At 37.7% G+C, this 19543-nt stretch overlaps 1 protein-coding gene across 1 annotated transcript; it reads right to left on the minus strand.

The window, feature by feature from the left end:
* Nucleotides 1–531: 531 nt before the first annotated feature.
* LOC110477478 (Y+L amino acid transporter 2-like) lies at nucleotides 532–12350 on the minus strand. Its single transcript, XM_021543272.2, has 9 exons — nucleotides 11425–12350; nucleotides 9922–10047; nucleotides 7187–7331; nucleotides 6202–6325; nucleotides 5391–5494; nucleotides 5019–5115; nucleotides 3850–3999; nucleotides 1435–1618; nucleotides 532–751 (listed from the first exon to the last, which is right to left on the minus strand). Exons 1-9 carry the CDS (start codon nucleotides 11924–11926, stop codon nucleotides 660–662), a joined length of 1524 nt encoding a protein of 507 aa, XP_021398947.1. The 5' UTR covers nucleotides 11927–12350; the 3' UTR covers nucleotides 532–659.
* Between the last annotated feature and the right edge of the window lie 7193 nt (nucleotides 12351–19543).

Consider the following 19543-nt stretch of genomic DNA (forward strand, 5'->3'; position numbering starts at 1 on the left):
CTATACAATTATGTGAGTAAGTATGTTACAGTTTAAGCTAGAAGTTGTGTTTCAGTTTTTCTTGCAGTGGAGAATTCTTAGACCTTTTTTCTGCTTGCCAACCTTGGCTTTCTTGTTTGTCTACGGTGTCTTCCCACTTTTCCAAAGACCTATTTCTGCTTGGTAAAAACATCTTTTTGTTTGTGGTCAACATATATTTTGCTCTAGTCATAAAACCCCCTTCCAGCTCAACTTAACTTTTGCTTTCTTAGTTGTCCAGTAATGACTGGCTCAGCAACTGTCAATTTAGACATCTATTGTTCTTCTATATCAAAACTTGCTTCCATCTCTACTTTGTTCTCAGATGCTACATTCAAAGAGCTTTCTGACAAGCATACATATCTGTGAAACTTTCTTGCCAAAACTTCATCCTTTCCAACCAAGTGCTTTATAGTTTCAACATGTTACATGATAAGTCAGTATTAACAAACAGAATTTTAAAAAGAAATCCTGGAAAAGAGAGAGTTTTATAAAACCATCACAATTTAACTGACATCAAACTGATGCACAGTACAGTGGTTAGTGCTCTAGTATGACTGAAAATATGGGGAGAACTTCAGATGATAAAGATTGATCCAGATAGGAGAGGTCAAGGCACAATTCTCAGTGTTGAGGCAACTCTATTTGCTCTTAGCTGCTTTGGGTTCCACGTCTATGTCCAGGTCTGACAGAGCACAGTAGAAGAGCATCTGAACATACTTCGTCGTTGTAGCTGTACCAGCAAAAATGTGTGACAGAAATTTAAATATATCTTAGACATACATATGGATTTTGAGGATTTGAAAACATTACACAGATATTAGGAAAATATTGAAACACCTTAATAAAATTAAGCATAAGGTATAAATAGCTAAAGGCAAAAGAAGCCAATAATTTAGCTGAAATTCTTGTTTAATCAGATTTTCATCAACATTTTCATTGAATTGATAGCTGAATTTAAAGTATAATAAATAAAAATATTAAAGATTTGCTTTTCAAGACTGCCTGAATTTGAGGACTGGCAACTACCCTTCAAGCCAATAATTAATTATTTCCTTGTTTCTGAAAATCTGTGCATTCCTCTGATTTGGATTGTTCCATTCCTTGGATGGAAAGGGAAGCAAAGATGTTCTGGTATTTCTGCCTTCCAGGGTATTAAAAAGATTAGGTTTAGTATTCACAATCCTACATGGCTTTTACAGAGTCAGCATAGTTATGACACCCACATATTGGAATGTTTTGTACAGGTAAGCATGGTTTTGTTTTCAGGACCATGTGATAAAGCAGATGATCTCAGACATGCCACATACCAAAGCATAGCAAAGCTTCATAAAAAAAAAAGATTTTAGGAAAAATTACTCTTTCCTTCTTCTGACCAAGGTTTTGACATGGTGATTGGGATATGATGTTACTTACCAGAGAGCCAAAGTAGACATTTAGGTCGTTTTTCAACTGGCAGGTAGACTCCCAAATAATATGCAGGGATGCCTGAGAGGGCAATACCAATGCCAATAAGGGAATTGATTGTGTCACTGTAGAGAGGCACTATAATCAGGAATAGGGAACACAAACAATATACTATAGGGAAGAAGAGGCTAAGCTGTGAAGAGAAAAAAAAATACAGCATTTGTTAAAAGATGCAACAAACACTATTGTAAAAATTCAGGCTTTACAGATTAAAGTTAGACATGTCAATAATAAAAGTATGTACTGAATCTTTTTGGCTGCTTACAGTCAGCATAATTTATTAGCTTCTGTGTACACTGCTGAGAGCCTCTTATTTGGTGCACATCTGAGCATCTGACTAATTTATTGTTTTCAGGTCTGCATAAACTCAGTTCCTTTACAATTGGTAAAAGACCAGCCTTTGAAAGAAGTACTTTAAGTAATGGGTAGCTTTCTCTCCAAATTCAGTTCTGAATTGTTATGTGTAGTTTTGGTTGGGAACTACCTCACTAGACTGTCAATTATCATCTTGATGTTGCAGAACTAATGGACTTTACAACCATTTTTGTGGGCACTTAACAAATATCATATCATAAATAAGGAAAGATGGGCCATGAAGCTGATAAGAAGACAGGAGCACCTTCCCTATGACAGCAGGCTGAGAAAGCTGGGGCTGTTCAGCCAAGAGAAGAAAAGGTTTCATGGACACCTCACAGCAACCTTCCAGTGTCTTAAGAGGACCTACAGGGAAGCTGGAGAGGGATGCTTCATCAGGAACTGTAGTGATAGGATAAGGAATAATAGTACAAACTGAAAGAGGAGAAATTTAGGTTAGGTATTAGGAAGAAATTCTCTACTGTGAAAGGGGTGAGACACTGGAACAGGTTACCCAGGGAGGTTGTGGATACCCCAACTCTGGCAGTAGTTCAAGGCTAGGTTGAATAAATCCTTGAGCAACCTGGTCTGGTGGAAATTGTCCCTGCCTGTGGCAGGGATGGTTAGGACTAGGGGATCTTTAAGGTCCCTTCCAAACCTTGACATTTTATGGTTCTATGATTCTATTAAAGTTTCAAAAACCTCTTTATAAATTTATTTTTCTTTAATTTTTTTTACTGCTTCTTGTAGTGAGCCTTTTAAGGGTCCAGGAGTTGACATTTGAATACCAGCTGAAATTGGTGAGAGTTTACTGGGATAAATACTTTTCTTTCCTTATAAAGGTTAAAAATGTAAGTTGATGAAAACCAACTGGTACATTTCAGAAAAGGAAATGGTACAGGTGGAGTTGTGATGTTGACTAAGCTGGCAAATGCTGACAGGAATTAAACAGGAATTTTGTGAAAAACTCTGACTGTAATCCTTAGTAGAGTCAGATAATAAACCAATAAGTCTTTATCTTCCACATATTTTGTGGGAAAGATTGGAAATTGAGTGTGAACATGCTTCAGGAAAATTTTGTCTGCTGTGGAAAATTGGGAAGGTTTTTAGCAGGAGATGCTTAAGATATTTTATGCCTTTGTTTGAACTTTTTAAAAATTAATCAGGATGTTACACAAATGAAAAGGAAATGAGTTTGTAAAAATGATGCAGGAGTTTAGGAAGAGAGACTGACAAAGAAGAAATATTTGGGGGCTGTTAATTTGTAATTCTCTTGATTTTTACTGCATCACTGCAAAGCCAAAATGCAGGTCAGCAAGCCAACAAACAGGAGCCAGTGCATGGTTTTGTGTGCCTGCTGTGTGTTTCCATCCTTGCTTCCTGGACAATCACTGGATTAAAACTAGAAACAGGTTTTAGGCACACTTTGTTTCTGTGCAGTCTCCCTTGTCTAACTGATATTCAAATGCTCTTCTAAGTAAATCATTAAACTTGCATTTTACGGTCTATGACCACTACCCAGTGGGAGGGAACATTCAGAATATATTTGATTATTTAAGCTAACTTCTGTGTGGGCAGAATTGTGGACATTTATGGGCTTTGGAGGGATTTTACTGTTTTTGTTAAGTCATGTAGGTTTGATCAGAGTGTTAACCTCTCTGGAGCCTCCATCACCAACTCTGCTGAGGTCTGCTATTCTTCCAGGATGGGCTATAAACCTCAGACATTTATTTATTCCTCATTTGTTTTGAAGCAAAAAACTATTAAAAATCTGAATGAAAGAAGAATAAATGGTATATATCTTTTCAAGCTCACAGCAAAACTATCAGAACAGATGTTCTTCTGGACTCTAATGGGTATTGCTCCTTCATCTTGTATTTTGAAAGAATTTCTATGGCTAATAAATAATCTACAATAATAACTGCTACTGTTATGGCTGTGATAGTACAGATCATATAAACACATGCATTAGCTGGCTTCTAGAGCTTTCTTCCTGTCTTTTTTACTTACTTTAACAGGCCGTGGTCTATGTGGCTGAGTATATCTCAGATATATTAGTCCTGCAATAGATAGACCCACAAAGAGCCAGTAGTTGAAGCAGTAGTAATTAATAAGGAGGAAAACATCTTCCACAAGGAGATAAAGCAAAGTCATTAAGCCCTAGGGATAATAAAAACAAAGACTTTTTAATGTGAAAATAAAGACCGAGTAAAATTATAAACTGGCCAGTTTCCAACCTATTTGTATGAGCTTAGGATATCAGTCCTCATAAATTGAGACCATTAGAGTAAATTCTGTGCCCTGCAGGTGTGCTGTACTGCCTGTGGAGAAAGACCTAAACCACCAGGAATTCAATGTCTATTTTAAAATATGAGCAGAAAAAACTTCCACTTTCCACATGAAAAATGTGAATGGTGGTATATTAAGAGAATATAAAACAACTTGCTAGTGCAAACAGAGTCCCTGTGAGAAGTCTTCATAGTGAGATTATAGTTTTTAGTAAATTATTTGATGTCAAACAGGATGAGTATGATAATCTAATCATAAAAGATATGTAACAGAGGGCGATGGCAGACACCAAATAAAATGCACACTCAAATACATATATTATTTAAGAAAATAATTTCCTGTAATTCTATAACTTATGGTTCCACAATTTTGTGTCACAAGAGCTCATTTGTATAGTGACAACAGAAAAAAAGTCAACAGGGCTATATGCATCCAGTGGTAGAAATTTAATTTTAAGAGCTCTGTCTCTTCTGTTATAAGTACAGTTGTAGAACATCAGCCTACAGCAGGGTCAAAGAGATGTTCCTGACATATTCTTCTACAGTGACACTTTAACAGCTCACATTAGAGACTTAAACAGCTCTTGTCTATACCATTACATCTTTAGCCATTCTGTTTTCTCAGCAGTACTATTGTACTTCCCACTAATGTTGTTTGGAGATCATATGAACACGAATCAAGCCATTCTCTCTCCACTGAAAAAACCCCTATATCAGACAAGATAACACCACTCCCACCCCCTCAATGAGTTTTAGAAATTGTGGGCATATGCAGAAGATGTCTCCAGGGCAGGAGAAGTCTGTGAGAAGTCCAAGGCAGAGCAGAGATATTTTATCCAAGGTTCAAACCCCATCTGCCCCAGCCAGGCACGAGGCTGGGGTGTCACTTACATTGAACAGAAGAGCAGGGACTGGTGTGAAGCACTTTATGTGAATCAAGCTCAGACTGACAGGGAGGTGCCCTTCTCTGGCTCCAGCATAGAAAAGCCTAAAAAAAGACTAAGGAAACTCAACCATAGAAATAGCTTTTTGCTTCCTGACAAAGCAAAGAAATAATTCTTTTATGACTCTCTTATAAGTGCTGCTCTCTTCTCAAGTTGCTTAATTTTATCAAATAGTGCTGATCATGAGAAGACATCTGATTGTAACAATACCTCCATCATAAATGTATGACTTGACATAGCAAAAATTATCAAACACTAGTAAAGAATGCAGATGAATGATTCCTTTTCAATTATTTAAAATAAATCTTCTATTTCATACCGAGATGCTGCAATAATTGATGAGTTTAAGCCACTATAGCAAGACATGGCCACTGCTATAGGAATTATCCACTTGGCATGACTAAGGGTTTCACCTCCAAATGTCTGTAACAGAAAAAAAATAACGGTGAGGCCCTCTATGTTAGGCACATGGATAATTCTGAGAAACTGTCATGAAAACACATCATCCCAAAGATAGTGTCATAGCCATGCTTTTCTATGACATACAATAGTGACTTAGAAACCTAGAATTTGGAAAAGCTGATCAGCATCAAAATAAAATTGGCAGATACATTAAAAAAGATTTTAAAAAATATCCAAGCCTAGATTAATTCAATGATGGAAAAGAGGATGGATGATGTATTGACTTTAAAGTATTCTGACAAATCCCAACTGTAGTAATTAATGAGTTACCATTTTATTTCTGTATAAAATATTGATAAGGTTTTAAAAAACATTTAAGTGCATACTTCTGCACTAAAAATATTGCTGTGGTTGTGCAGTGCTAAACATTACATACTGAACATTAGAATGATAACAAAAAAACTCGTTCTTCAGCCACCCAGATTTTCTATAGCTCTTTAATCCTGGCAAAATCTTTCCTATTATGTAGTGTTAATAGCAGGATTTACAGAGTATAAAAGACAACTTTTCAAGAGTATTTTTATTGGATATGTTCTTGATATGCATCTTCTAATATACTGGTAGTGTTACATGAAAAAATGTTTTAAGCAGCCTTCAGCATGACAGTATTTCAATTGTTTGCCAAGCATGCTGCCTGAATTTGGTTTGGGTTACGTTCCACAACTTACCACAGCCACCGCATCACTTGTGAGGAGAGCTGACATGTCCAACACTACATAGTATGCTATATTAGTCAATAAGTAAATAATAGTTACAACAGGCATTGAAATTGCAATAGAAAGAGGTAGGTTCCTGCAAAAGGAAAATGGAAAAAAATTATTCCATGTTATTTAAATGAGAAATACTTATATAGAAGATTGTTCCCAGAATGGATTCCACCATCATGTCTTATAATCCATCATTTTGAATCATGGAGTTACAAAATAACATGCAGCCATGCATGAAACAATGCCATAAAAAGTTTAGTTTGTTGCTTGTGTGTCTGTCACAAGTTTTAAAAAAAACCAAAAACTTAAAACATTCATACATGAAAATTTAATACACTCTCTTTTATATACAGCAATTTAAGAGAGCTCTGAAACAATGAGATGTAAGTGCAGACTTAGGTATTTTCTTGATTGGGGCATTTTTTTCCTGACTCATAGCCTATGCATGTTCCACGACAAGATGGACTATACCAGCTTGAGTGGCTGACTCAAGCCAACTCCCACAGGACTGACATCCCTACTGAAGGAAGGAAATGGTATTTGCCCATGAACAATAACGCTGAAGATCTCATTATAAAAGCCATAATTCTGACACTGTCTTACTCTACTGGTGGCAAAAAAATGTCTTGGAAAAATAATTCCACCTAACTGAAATGATGCAAGGAATTTTAGAGGGCTAGATGCATCTTTGCTTTTCCTTGCTTTCAGCAGGGATTTGTTCTCCTTCTTTAAAAGTTTTAGTCTGAAGTATAAGATGTAAAATACATATAGACAGGTAAATTATTCATTAGTGTGATACAAGTGATAAATGAGCACAATAATCAGAAAGAGTTCTCCTACTTACTCCTTCATTTGAAGAGAAGGGAAAATAATTTGACTAATCAGCAACAGAGTGGCTTGTGCTGCCATCAGCTGTCAGTGGTTCAAAGGAAAAGCCTGTGTTTACCTCTCAGGATTCTGCATTTCCTCGGTGACATAGTTGAGCGTGTCCCATCCTGAGTAGGAGAAGAGGGCAGAGTAGAGAGCCAGGGCGATCATCCCTGGGCTTGTTGCTGAGCCCTCAAACGGAGCTCTCAGGTTTTCGATTTCCCCTGTACAAATGGCAGGTGCCAATTGGCTGTTACATTTCAAGGACTGCACCTTAGAAGGGTGCTACACCTGAAGTGTCAGCTAGCCAAAAGGAAATAACACCCCACTGCATCCAGGTTTCATTACTGTATCTAAAACTGCACAACTTACATTTTTAATTAACAAACAAGAGAGTTTCAGCCAGATGTTCAGACAGCTACACTTGCACAGGGAGAAAACAGAACATTTTCATGTTTTTGTTATTTGGATGTGACTTTTGGTAATTCTACCAGAATTCACAGAGTCCTCTTCTGCCATTGCTGCTGGCCCTACCGAAGGAGGGAGCCATACCAAAGGCATGCAGTACCCTGCCAGCCAGGATGAGGTATTTGGCAAAGCCAGTTTCAGTTCCTGAATCTGTCTCATAGTTCTTCCTAATAGCTGTGCTTTTATTTCACCAGATGAATTAGTGGCCACTAGAGGGGAACCTCCTTTAGGCATTGTTTTCATGGGGTGCTCTGACCCATAAGAGTGTTCCCCAAAACTACGAGGCGAGATTAAAAATCTTTCCTTTCAAAATTCTGCTTTAGTTTAGCTCCATCGGTTGAGATGACAGCCTGCAGAAGGCTCCAAAACAGGCAAAATGTTAGTGAAACTGCATAAGCCTTCACTGCCATCCTGGAAAGGGGAAGAAAAACCTTACTGAGATTGGAGAAGGAAAGTCTAAAATCTAATGAAAATGGAAGTGGGTTAAGTATTAAGAGAAGACAGAAACATGCTGAAACCTCAATTAGGAAAGAAATTAATGTCTTTTTTGTAAAATGAAAGCACTTATTCAAGTAAGGCGTTTATAGATACTACAAAAGCAATTCAGTCATCGAAGAGCAGGAGACTGTTTAAACCAAAGAAGAGAAGCTATGAGATCTACACATACTTTGAAGAAGCAAATAGTTGGAAGGTGAAAGAAAAAAAAAATCCAAAATGTTCAAGAAAAGTTTTTTTGGTTTTTTTTTTTTACTAAAGACAGCTCATACTCAAAATCAGATATATTTACAGTCTTTTAACACAAGAAGTACATCCAAGCACATCAGAAAGAATATGCCAGGGCTAAAACATCTTTTAATTAAAACAGCTGCTGAGTTTAAAAGGGTCATTGACCTGATCACAGCTTCCTCCAGAAATCTACATCATTCCTCCTCTCAGTCTTTCCTGTATTTAAGTGCTCAGTTCTGCTTAAACAAAGCAGAGATGAGACCTTTACTGCCAGTAAAAGCCCTCAGCATTTCGTGTGGCTCACCATAATGTTTCCTCTATGCTTCAACCCTCCCTGAGCCCACGGAGCAATGCAGAGGGAACAAAATGGGCAGTGTGTGGGACCAGAGGGAGCAGCCCCTAGATCCAGCATCACACCAGTGAGCAGGAGGGAATGCAGTTTTGAAGGAGGCAGTTTGAAAGCAGGGGCAGTGCTGCTACAGGGTGACATCACAGAATCACACTTTTGCAAAACTGCAGCAGTTTTATGAGGGGAACTACTCCATGCAAGTGTGACCCTTAAGCAATGCTGCTTCTCTGAATCTTCATGTCTCTGCCCTTAGGGGTGGGTTTAGTTGTCCAAGTGTCTTCAGACTTCAACCAACTCATGACAACTGACATGCAGAGGTAATGGCTTAGACAGACAAGAGAACTTTCCTAAATTCTAATGTAGCTTTACAGTGTAACAGCTGATGCAACTGCAGCCAAGGAAAGGAGGAAGCCAGCAAACATGGAAAAGAAAGCATGCTTGTTAGGTTTTATAAGCTAATTTAGTAGGAGAAAAAGATAATTCCTAAACTGAAGAGGGGAAACCACCTTTATTTCAATGGAATAAAGGTGAAATGGCTATGACATTTAAGACTTTCAAAGGAAATGAAAATGTAAAAACCTTAGTAATCCGGGCAGCAGAGGTAGAACTGGAAGATAATTCACTGTGCCAGAGGCCCAAATTAATAAAATAAAATCTATTGCCATATGCAAAGCTCTGACATAGCACCAGACTAAACTGCTCTCCAGCTTTTCAGTGTGTCCAGTTCAATCATGTTATTGCTGATAGGAGGTGGCTCATCTGCCTTCTGATGCCTTACAGCAACACCACACCACAGTGATTCACAGAACTGCAGTTACAGTCTTTGTTTCTCCCACAAATCCCAGCTGTGATTTACCCTCTCCGGTCCTCTTCTGGGCAGGGTTCTTTGGCTGGGGGGTGGTGCTGGTGGGGTGAGGTGGGGGAACTGCAAGGAGCAATGCAATGTTTCCCTGTCCTGTTATGGGACAGGTAGTAATGCATGAGTCAGACACTGAGGCTGACTTGAGTAACTAGTCAGCAGTAAAGTGATGTTAATTCAGCTGCTATTTGCTATTCAGATCAAGCAGCACAGGGCTTGGCCTGAATAATTAACCCCCATATTGCTTAACAAGCCATAAAATACATCTGATCTTCCTATGGCAGACTTTTTTTTTTCTTTCCAGAATAAACAACACTTCATATGTAAGTCTTAAAGATCTCCCTACCTGGATTTTGAAATCATCATACATGATTAATTTCATAGAATTTAGGTAAATGAAAATGATTCTTACCTTTGCCAATTTTGTAAAGGCCAACAGATATCACCAAGATAAGAGCCATGACTTTTGCATATGTGAAAACATCTTGTACACGGGTACCCCATTTTACATTAACACAGTTAATAAATGTTAAGGAACCTGCAGAGAAAAAGAATATGCATGAAAGGAGCACTGGATGTTTAACATCACTTAAGTCATATTTAAAACCCATCTATCCAGATACCACTGCCCTTTCAAGGAGTAAAACTGAATCAAATTTCACCACTTCAGGACCACCCAGATTTATTGAAATGAAATACCTGGTTTAAAATTTACACAATGAATTTCTGAAGAATACTGCTTTCATGACAGTACATAAGACAAAACATATCAGTGTTTGAACTTTAGGACTAACTCCTTCTCCTTTTAAATAATATTTAAATTTTATTAAACTCAACAAGAGCTGTTTACATGCAAATGATAGTATTTCTTTATATCCTGTATATCAAAAATTTCGTCATGCTGAGTCAAGCTCTAGTTTTGGTACAGAATAAGGACAAATCCACAAAACCAGTTTGCATGCTATGAGAAGATACTGAATTAAGCCAGGCTTGCATGCTATTACTCTGTGCTTATCGCTTAGAAGTTGTGTCATTCACAATTTGGCCCCGAGTCTGAAGATTGCATAGCACACACTTACAGAGTCCTCTCAAGTCCCATTTTGACAGAATCTAACAAAAATACCAAAGTATTTGGTTGCAGTGTGGGTGGGATCAAACAGTTTTCCTTTCCTCCTTTTGCCATATTCTCTGTAGTCAGGTTTGTCCCTCGGCTGGAAGCAGGTCCAGCCAAGGGCTGAGCCATATGCCCACCTGCTCTCACTCCAGCACACACAGAGGGAAACACAGGCAGCTTCTCCCTCTTGCAATCCCATGACTGCAGGAAAGGAAAGGTCATGGTGTGCACTGGTACCAGGCAAGAAGCCCAGCTGCTGGAGAAGTGCGAATGTGGCATGGTCACCCAGAGTGCTCTCAAGCGTGGATCAAAGTGGGCTGTTTCTTATCTAGAAGTCTTATTGGCCCTTGCTTCTGTTTCCTATAATCTAAACTTCAGTTTTGAAAGGAAGAAAAAGGGTTTTGTAATGCTCAAACCAAAAATAATTTAGAAATCATTCTATACAGTAAGGGCACTAGCATGCAACCACACATGCTCAAACAACCTCTTGTCTTCATTTTCATAAATGGATCTGTGCATGTGACAGTGTCCTAACAGCCAGTTAGGCCAGTGAACCATAGACATACATGTATCTTTAATCAGCAGTCACAATTTCTCTCTGCCAAACTGTAATTCTCCTCTCCCCTCTAGCAATATAAGCCCCAAACACAATACATCTGAATAAAAGATTATTAGTTCCTAAGAACATGTTTTAGATAGGTAATAATTATTTTCACAGAATGCAAAGAAATAGAAATTTAGAAAAAACCTTCTCTGGCCACATACAATTACAGTTCTTAACTTCTGGCAATCACTACTTACATATACACGCAGCTGCAATGAACCTGACTGCATCATACGGTGGCTCACAGTGGGGAAAAATTGGCTGAACAATATAGTTAGCAAATGTGATTGCTATCACGGCCTGAGTTGTTGGTTCAATAATTAGCAAGGAAGACCAGAGTCGGATGAAGGCCACAAAGGCCCCAAATGCCTCCAGAATATAGGCATAACTGCCTCCAGATTTCATGATGGATGTTCCCAGTTCAACGTAACACAAAGCTCCAAACAGGGAAAAAATCCCACCAAGTGCCCAGATAACCAGCGAGAGTCCATAGGAAGCACTATACATTAAAACACCTCGGGGTGATACAAATATACCAGAGCCAATCATGTTCCCTACAATTAAAGAAACTCCATTTAGTAATGTGATTTCTTTTTTCATCTGCATTTTTTCACTTGTCTCTGCCATATTGTCCATTTCAGCTCTTGCATTCTCAGTTCTGGACATTTTATTGCAGCATATTTGCCAAGGGGTTGGCATCTTCAAATCACATTACCTGAAAACAAGAGGAGAGAACATCTTCTGTAATGCGTGTGGCATCAGAGGTATGGATAAAATAATTAACATACAAGGTACAAATGATAACAACAAGAAGTATTTTGCCTGATTTTATCTTGCAAAATTCTGTTCCCAAACAGCACACTACTGAATTTCCTTAACTTTCATGGCTGCATACCTTTTCAGTGCATAAATAGGAGGCCACTGTCTTTGGTTATAGATTCCAAAGGTTTTGTTAACTCTCAGTTCACTATTATTATTTATCTTGAATTGTAATTCTATGTTATGGTATTGAAAGTATTTTAAGGAAGGAGACACTGTATCCCTGGAAACACATTCTAATACAGCTATCTGTATCTTCTACAAGAATACCTCTTCCTAAAATTTATTCTTATCTCAGAAGGAATTTTAATTTCATTATTATTTGTTTCATCAAATGACATTCACTTGAAAACTGTTCTGCTGGGAAACACCAGAGCAAAGACAGAAAAAGAGTCTCACAACCTCTAAATGTAAATATGAGGGTAAAAAAAAAACCTTTTACTTTTTGCTGCAGCAGTGAATAATGCAGCTTGGTTAGCTATTAACCTCACTTAACTCAGGAGAAGCCACCAACATTCATAGGGATTGAGTCTGGAACACTCTGTCCCTGGAATGCTTCTGTGTAAGAGAGTCCAACAAAACATCCTGTAAAAGCATCTCCCTCTGGTGCTCGCAGGACAAGACCCAAGTGTGCTGGGAGATGGGAAGAATGACCTGACTGCACAGCTCCATGGATCACTCTGCCTTGTGCACACATGCACTGCTCTGGGGCTGAGGTCCCAGGGATGAGGAACCCTGGACTGCAGTGTCTGTCTCAGTTCTTGGGTCCTGCTAATGTATAAGGGTGCTTAGACCAATGGCTAAGTTTTGGTGTCTGTCTCAAAAGATATTTGTTTCTCCTTCCCTTTCCCCCCCCAGACATACTGAAAGCACTCCTAAAGATAATTTCCTCAAAATCCTATGACCTAGATCCAAGTTCCCTAAGTAGAACCAAGCTCATCCATGCAAACCTGGCAAAACAAAACCCATTTGATTACAAATGTTTACACACTACATTTACACACTGCACATGGTTCATAAATTTATGTTGTCAAAATGTGGGTCAATGGCCAGATTAAAACGATCTGCCCTCCCCAAAGCTCCTGAAAGGTTTGCTTTCCTTTGTAAAGTATGACTGTTTTAGCAGCCCTGAATATATTATAATTCTATGTATTCCTTCCCAGCTTTTTTGATGTAACTCACTTTTGTAATTTATCAAATAGCAAATGAGGCCTGATGAGTACTAAAAATTAAAAGATGCCAAATCTCTTTAAAGATTACATGCTCTTCTTATCCCAATTGCACTTTCCCTAACCACAGGAACACTGTGGGAACACTGGAATAAAGTTAAATATTAACGCTTGTCAAAAGTGTCCAAGCATGACTGCAGTCTACCATTTTTTCCACTGACCTCCTCATCACACACACAAGTGACTCCTGCTACTTCTCACATCATTCCTCTATGAATAAAAGACATCATCCTGTTTTGCAAAGAGAAATTTCATGCATCCAATACACCATTCATATATCTTCCTTTAAATTCCAGATGAGCCTTACCTGTTTCCTTCTGTGTAACAGAAAAGAGGAAAAAGTCACCCTCCCCACCCCAAAATAGAGGCCAATACTTCCAGACCCTCCAGCCTCCATTTCTGTCCTTGATGGCTACATGAAATATCAGCAGAAACCCCTCCCATGATGGCAGCTGTTTGTAGAGTTCATCATGATAGTACCATGCTAAAAATCTGGGCATAATACTCGTTTTATAGCATAGCTGGTTTAAAATGATTGCATGCTTCTTATGCTTGATGTACGATTTTTCAAAATTTTTTTTTCAGATTTTTAAATGCAAGGTCTGGCTGTGAGCTGAAATGCCCAACTATTTCAGTCAGCACAGCTCAAAGGATGTGGGAATTTAAAATGCAGTTGTTACCCAGGTGACGTGAATGTGGAACTGTGCAAGAAGTGATCAAACCCAGTGACTATCACTTCTCCTGAAATGAAGTCTCACTGATAGGTAGGACACAGCTATTTTCCTGTAGAAAATAATACATCAAGTAATTGGTAACTTATGTACATGGTATCAAACCTGAACTTGGATGTCTGGTGCAGATGGCCTGCTAGCTAAAGGGAATTTGATCATTTAAACTGGCAATGCTATTGAAGCCTAGTAGCACTTTTACAATCAGCAGCTTTCATGAGAGCACAAAGGTAAAGTTTAAATTATATTCTTAAGTAACACAATGTTTTGCATATTTTTCTCTTATCTCTTGTGCTGCCAAAAGATTATTTTTGATTTCTAAAAATGTGTAACTGGAACCGTGTAGGGAAGTATTTCTTCCATAAATAAGCGACTGTGGATGAAACCATTATGAAAGGAAAAACAATTAGAAGAAACAGTTTAAAATTCAGCAATTTGAGGCGTGACGCATTAGCAAAACTTTTACCTAGACCCTCAAATAAGTCCACAAATAGGTATGGCATGAGAATCAAAGGGTTAGAGATTCAGTTTCCATAACCATGAGGTTCAATTTCACTTAAGTAATTTACATCACATGGAAGTAGAAATTTTTGAACAAAATTTTTTAAACAGCTTCTGCCTGTCCTTCTCCACCAAGACAACAATTTCTAGCAGCTTTGACAGTACACTGATTTCATTCAGTGTCTTCACAATGTTGGAGAAGTTACAGATTTCTTTATTCAGGACTATGTCTTTCTTAAATAAGCAAGATTCACTGAGTCATGACTGATGCTTGTTCTCAGCAAAGTTTTCATGCTATTAAGAAAATTAGTGGGATATAGTAAATAGTCTCCTGTACAGATCTCCCTGTGTAATAGCATAAAAATAATTTTTTTGTCAAGTGTATAAAGAATATATTGCTTTTACATTCCAGGCAATGATGAAAACTATTCAAGGATATACCCAGTGTCTGTTGTCTAACTCTTAATCTCATTTATAACTTCTGCTATTTTATTCCTACTGAACTTGGTCAATACTCCTGTCCTACTTCATTCTCATGCCACCATGACCCCTTTCTGGGACCATCACTGTTGCTTCTGCCTCGAACTGTTAAGAAGCTTAAGCTGAGAAGCTTACATGTTCAAGAATGCTTCAATAGCTCTTCTCCATCATTTCAACATTTAGGCCACATTTTGAGGGTGCACATAATTCAAGTGAGAGACAGCAAAAGCTACTACCGAGAGAGCTTATTGGGGACAACCATCCGAACTGTAAGGTGATTTCTTACAGAGGTAACCATTTTCATTTGTAAAATCCTGTATTATAATAGATAACAAATATTTACAGAGAATCTTCTACCATTCAGAGTGGTTTCCTGAGACCAGAAAATTTTAATTTATGCAGTAATTAAAAAGCTGAGGTTCTTCGCATTCTGTTTTAACATGGTTGGGTATTGTGATGATAAAATTTTATGGCAGCAAAATTACCAGTACAGGTATTTCAGTAACTCTTGAATATGAAGTCTGAAGAGCAAAGCATAAAAGCTTTCTGATGCTAAGGAAAGTCCTTGCTGTCTTGGTCCCATGGAGTGGCACAAGCAGAAGGAGCTTTTGGTTTCTGGAATCAATGTGCCAGTGTGCCTCAGAGGCCACAGCATGACACAGCTGCCAACACTTAACTCTACCTTGTGTCAGCAAGTGAGCTCTGCTACACGACTTCAGAACCCTATTTTCATTCAGGTCTTCCTTTTTCTTAGGCACTCTCTAATGGAGGGAAATTTTCCTCTCAGGGAAAACACAATACCTTGAGAGCCCAGACAGCCATAATGGCTCTAAATCCTTTTCAGCTTCATATTTATCTCACAGACGTATGTGCAAAGAGCAACAGAAAGGACTTTGGAGATTGACACCTGAGAAGTTAAGGAAAACAGGACCACATACAGGTAATTCTCAATAGCTTGTTTCTTACTTACACTGCCAAAATCATACACAAAAGTGAAGGAAGAAGGGACAAGTTGATACTAGTTGAAAACTAGAGCTGAAATCAAAGACAGTTCTTCCATAAATTACTGTAGGGCTGGTTTGGCAGGGTAGGATTTTCTCAGACACTTCCCATTCTTGAGGGGTCTACATCTCATGAGTGATTTCTTCCTTCTTAAGGAGGTAATTCACCTTTGCCAAATGATTCAGAAAAACTTGGTCAGGGAAGTGCTTATGTACTTCCATAGGAACTTGCAGACTTGTGAAGTCTTACAAATTGCTCCATAGCCTTCCAGAAGGACTGAGGTGCCTTTATTTGTTAGAGCATTTAGCAATTCTCATATTTTAATTCAAGAAATATTAGTAAATCAATAAAATCTCAAAGATCAATTATTATTGCCTTCAGCACATTCTCTTGGAAGTCAATTCCCATTTAGTCAATTTTCCATTTAGAAAGTCAACTCATATGAAAGATGTTGGAACATGCTGGACATCAGATTTCACCTCATTTCATGGTATTTTCTTTTGGTGAATTTTGTCTACCTCCACAAAATTTCTCAATAATGAAAATGCCACCAATGAATCAGGCAAAGTTAAACCAGTTAAGAAAACTGATAAACTCCCAGTATTTTCTAGTTTCAGTCAGAAAATTAGTGAGATTAAGAATAACATTTAAAACTAAAATTGAGAACATTTAATTTTATGAGAAATTTAATTATATGTATATTAGAAATCAATGTGCATTTAGAAAGCCATTGTAAAAGTCATGAGGAATCTCTTATTTTCTCCAAGTACATTCTGGGCAATTTCCTCCTGCCTGTAGAAGATTGACCAAAATTTAAAAAAACCCAAAATATACATTTATATTAATAGCTATTGGAACATGAAATCAGATGAGCAAGCAGTTTTCAACATGACCAAAAATGTGTAGTTCAAACTTCAAAACACTACTAATGAGTATGAGCATTAACATGTCTCAAAGGGAGTATTCATAGCAGATTGTACTGTTGGACATTTCCCAATGAGGAAAGCAAACAAAACAAGATTATGCAGTATGAGGAAACAGCATAAAATAAAACACTCTAAAAATACAATACTAAAAACTCAAACATCAGAAACAAAAAATCCATTTTGATCTCATCTGAAGCAAATATTTTTCACTCAATAGGAAACAAACATATTTCCTTTTGGTTTTTAAATTCTATGTTTATAAAAACATTTAATGAATTATTGCTTCACATGCTCCCAATGCATTACTATTGTCAGAGACTGGCTTTCCCACAGGAGGGACTTGCTCCACCCCCAGCACTGCATTCCCACCCCAGAGCATATCACAGAGAAGATTTGAGAGAAAATCTACTGTAGCCCAAATCTAAGGAAAGGATTAAAAAGAGAAGCCAGCAGCTTACCAGAGGGTGGGTGATATACTTACTTCCTTTAGCAGAAAGGCTGCTGGAATAGAACAGTGCCTCTCGTAGGCTGCTGCTCTGAATCTGTTCACCAGGATGGGTAAGTTAACACCCATATGAATAGACTCTTCTCTCACTCTCTGTTTAGCCTTGCCTTACCTTCTATTTTTATTACAGTAGCATGAATATTAAAATCAATGAGAGCTTTCAAGAAAGATCTCATACTTTCCTGAAATGTGGTTTTCCCCAAATAGCCTCAACTGAGGTCATTAGCAGGCAGAAGCAGGCAACTGCTGCCTCAACTGAGGTCATTAGCAGGCAGAAGCAGGCAACTGCTGCTCTCTATTCCTAAGACAGTTGTGATAGAAGTAAAACAAAAAGAAAGTTGAGGAGTGGGGAGGAAATCCTTCATCCATATGTCACTGATACCATGAATAACTAATGCAGTCTAATTCCTTCTTGCTGATTTAGAAAGCCACAATGGAAGTTTTACTAACACTAAACAAAGATTTTTATTCTGGTGGCATAACTTGCTAAACAGAAAGTCTTTCTGAAGGGTAGACTAGAAAAGAGTTGTAGTTAACTGAAATTCATAGATATTATTTAATTTCAAACAACCAAATGTTTTTCATTTTTTTTTTCAAATTTTATTCTAAGTTTACTCTATGCATTGTTAAATATTAATCAACTCAATTATTTTTCTTATATTCAGAATTATAGATCTGTGTCTTTTATAATAATTTATGACATGAGACATGAGAAACAAAACAGGCTGATCTGGTGTTAAGATCTTACTTTAATTAAACAAGCTTTAAAAAAAAACCTCTAGCATAAAAATAGGGAAAGAAAGAAATTACTTACCCAGTGTATTCAATTAGTCTTCTGAATTAATAAGTTGTCCTGTGACATCCTGTAGCAAAGCCAGTACGGTATATATCTGCTGAAACAAGAAAATAAAATCTTCTTGGCAGAGCAAAAAGTTAATGAATGCAAGAGCACTAACCTGGGATTTTTGTTTTCCGTGAAGAATGATGTTCTCGTGCCAAAGGGCATCTGGAAGGAGCTGATCCAGCAGGTCAAGAGTCTTGTCACTAGAACTGAGGCACAAGATAACAGCACTTCATCATACTGGACCACTAATCCACACAGGAAAGTAAAATATTTGAATCCAAGCGCAGATATTCCTCCAAAACACCTGAGCAGTCCAACTAGAAAACAAGCAGGAGCATAGAATCGTGTTGCACGTTCCATTCTGTAACCCACAGTGACCAAAAGGAATAATAAAAACAACACGAATCTTTCTTTTGTAAGCAAGTGCTCCTCCTGTTTCTTCATTTTAAGGTAACATCTTGTAAAAACATGCTTTTTGTCATAGACTGAGACAGCTATACAGTTAATGTTTATATGGAAATGGCTGTGCTTTTTTAAAACCCTGTTCAAAGCAGGTGTAGGACAAATTCTTTGAATAAACAGCTTTCAAGCTGTTTTATCTATGAAGGATGAGAGCTCTCTAAGTCTGTCTGAAAAGATTGCACAATTCCAGCTGCTGGCAAGTTTGTGGTTACGTACATTAGAATGTAGCAAGTAGCATTTTGGCAACGGGATTGTTTTGTAGGGGTGTTGTTCCTTGTTGGACAGAGTCTGAGCACCATGTTCCTTAATCAGGGCCTCTGTCATCTTAAATTCTTTTTCTTCTGCCAAACAATGTTCACAAACCATAGCCTAAAGTCCAGAAAGTATATTTTCAGGAATTTGTAATTACTTTCACTCTGAAATTTAAACTTGAGTTTGTGCTGTTTCTGATTTGGAGCACCAAACTGGTTTTCTGATTATACTGTGTTACTCTGTTATTCTGTTATACTCTGATTATTCTGTGTTATACTGAAGGACTTTGCTGTCAGATCACCTTTATGTTGTCCATTTATCCTGCTTCTGACCCAGCCTCAGCCCTTTGTTTCAAGTCTGTAAAGCTGCATGTTGGAACATGAAACAGTCTTTTTTCATTAATGTTTCCCATGTTCTATTGGTCTGACCCTCCTGGTTACACACTACTGGACATTTGCCATGGATTTATTTACAGGAACAGCACATAAATCAACATTGAGCAATCATAAAGCATGCATGTGCACAAAAAGGATTTTTCCTGAACATTTATTCTGTAAACACAAAATCT

The sequence above is a fragment of the Lonchura striata genome, chromosome 1, assembly GCF_046129695.1.
Source record: "Lonchura striata isolate bLonStr1 chromosome 1, bLonStr1.mat, whole genome shotgun sequence".
Classification (NCBI taxonomy): Eukaryota; Metazoa; Chordata; class Aves; order Passeriformes; family Estrildidae; genus Lonchura; species Lonchura striata.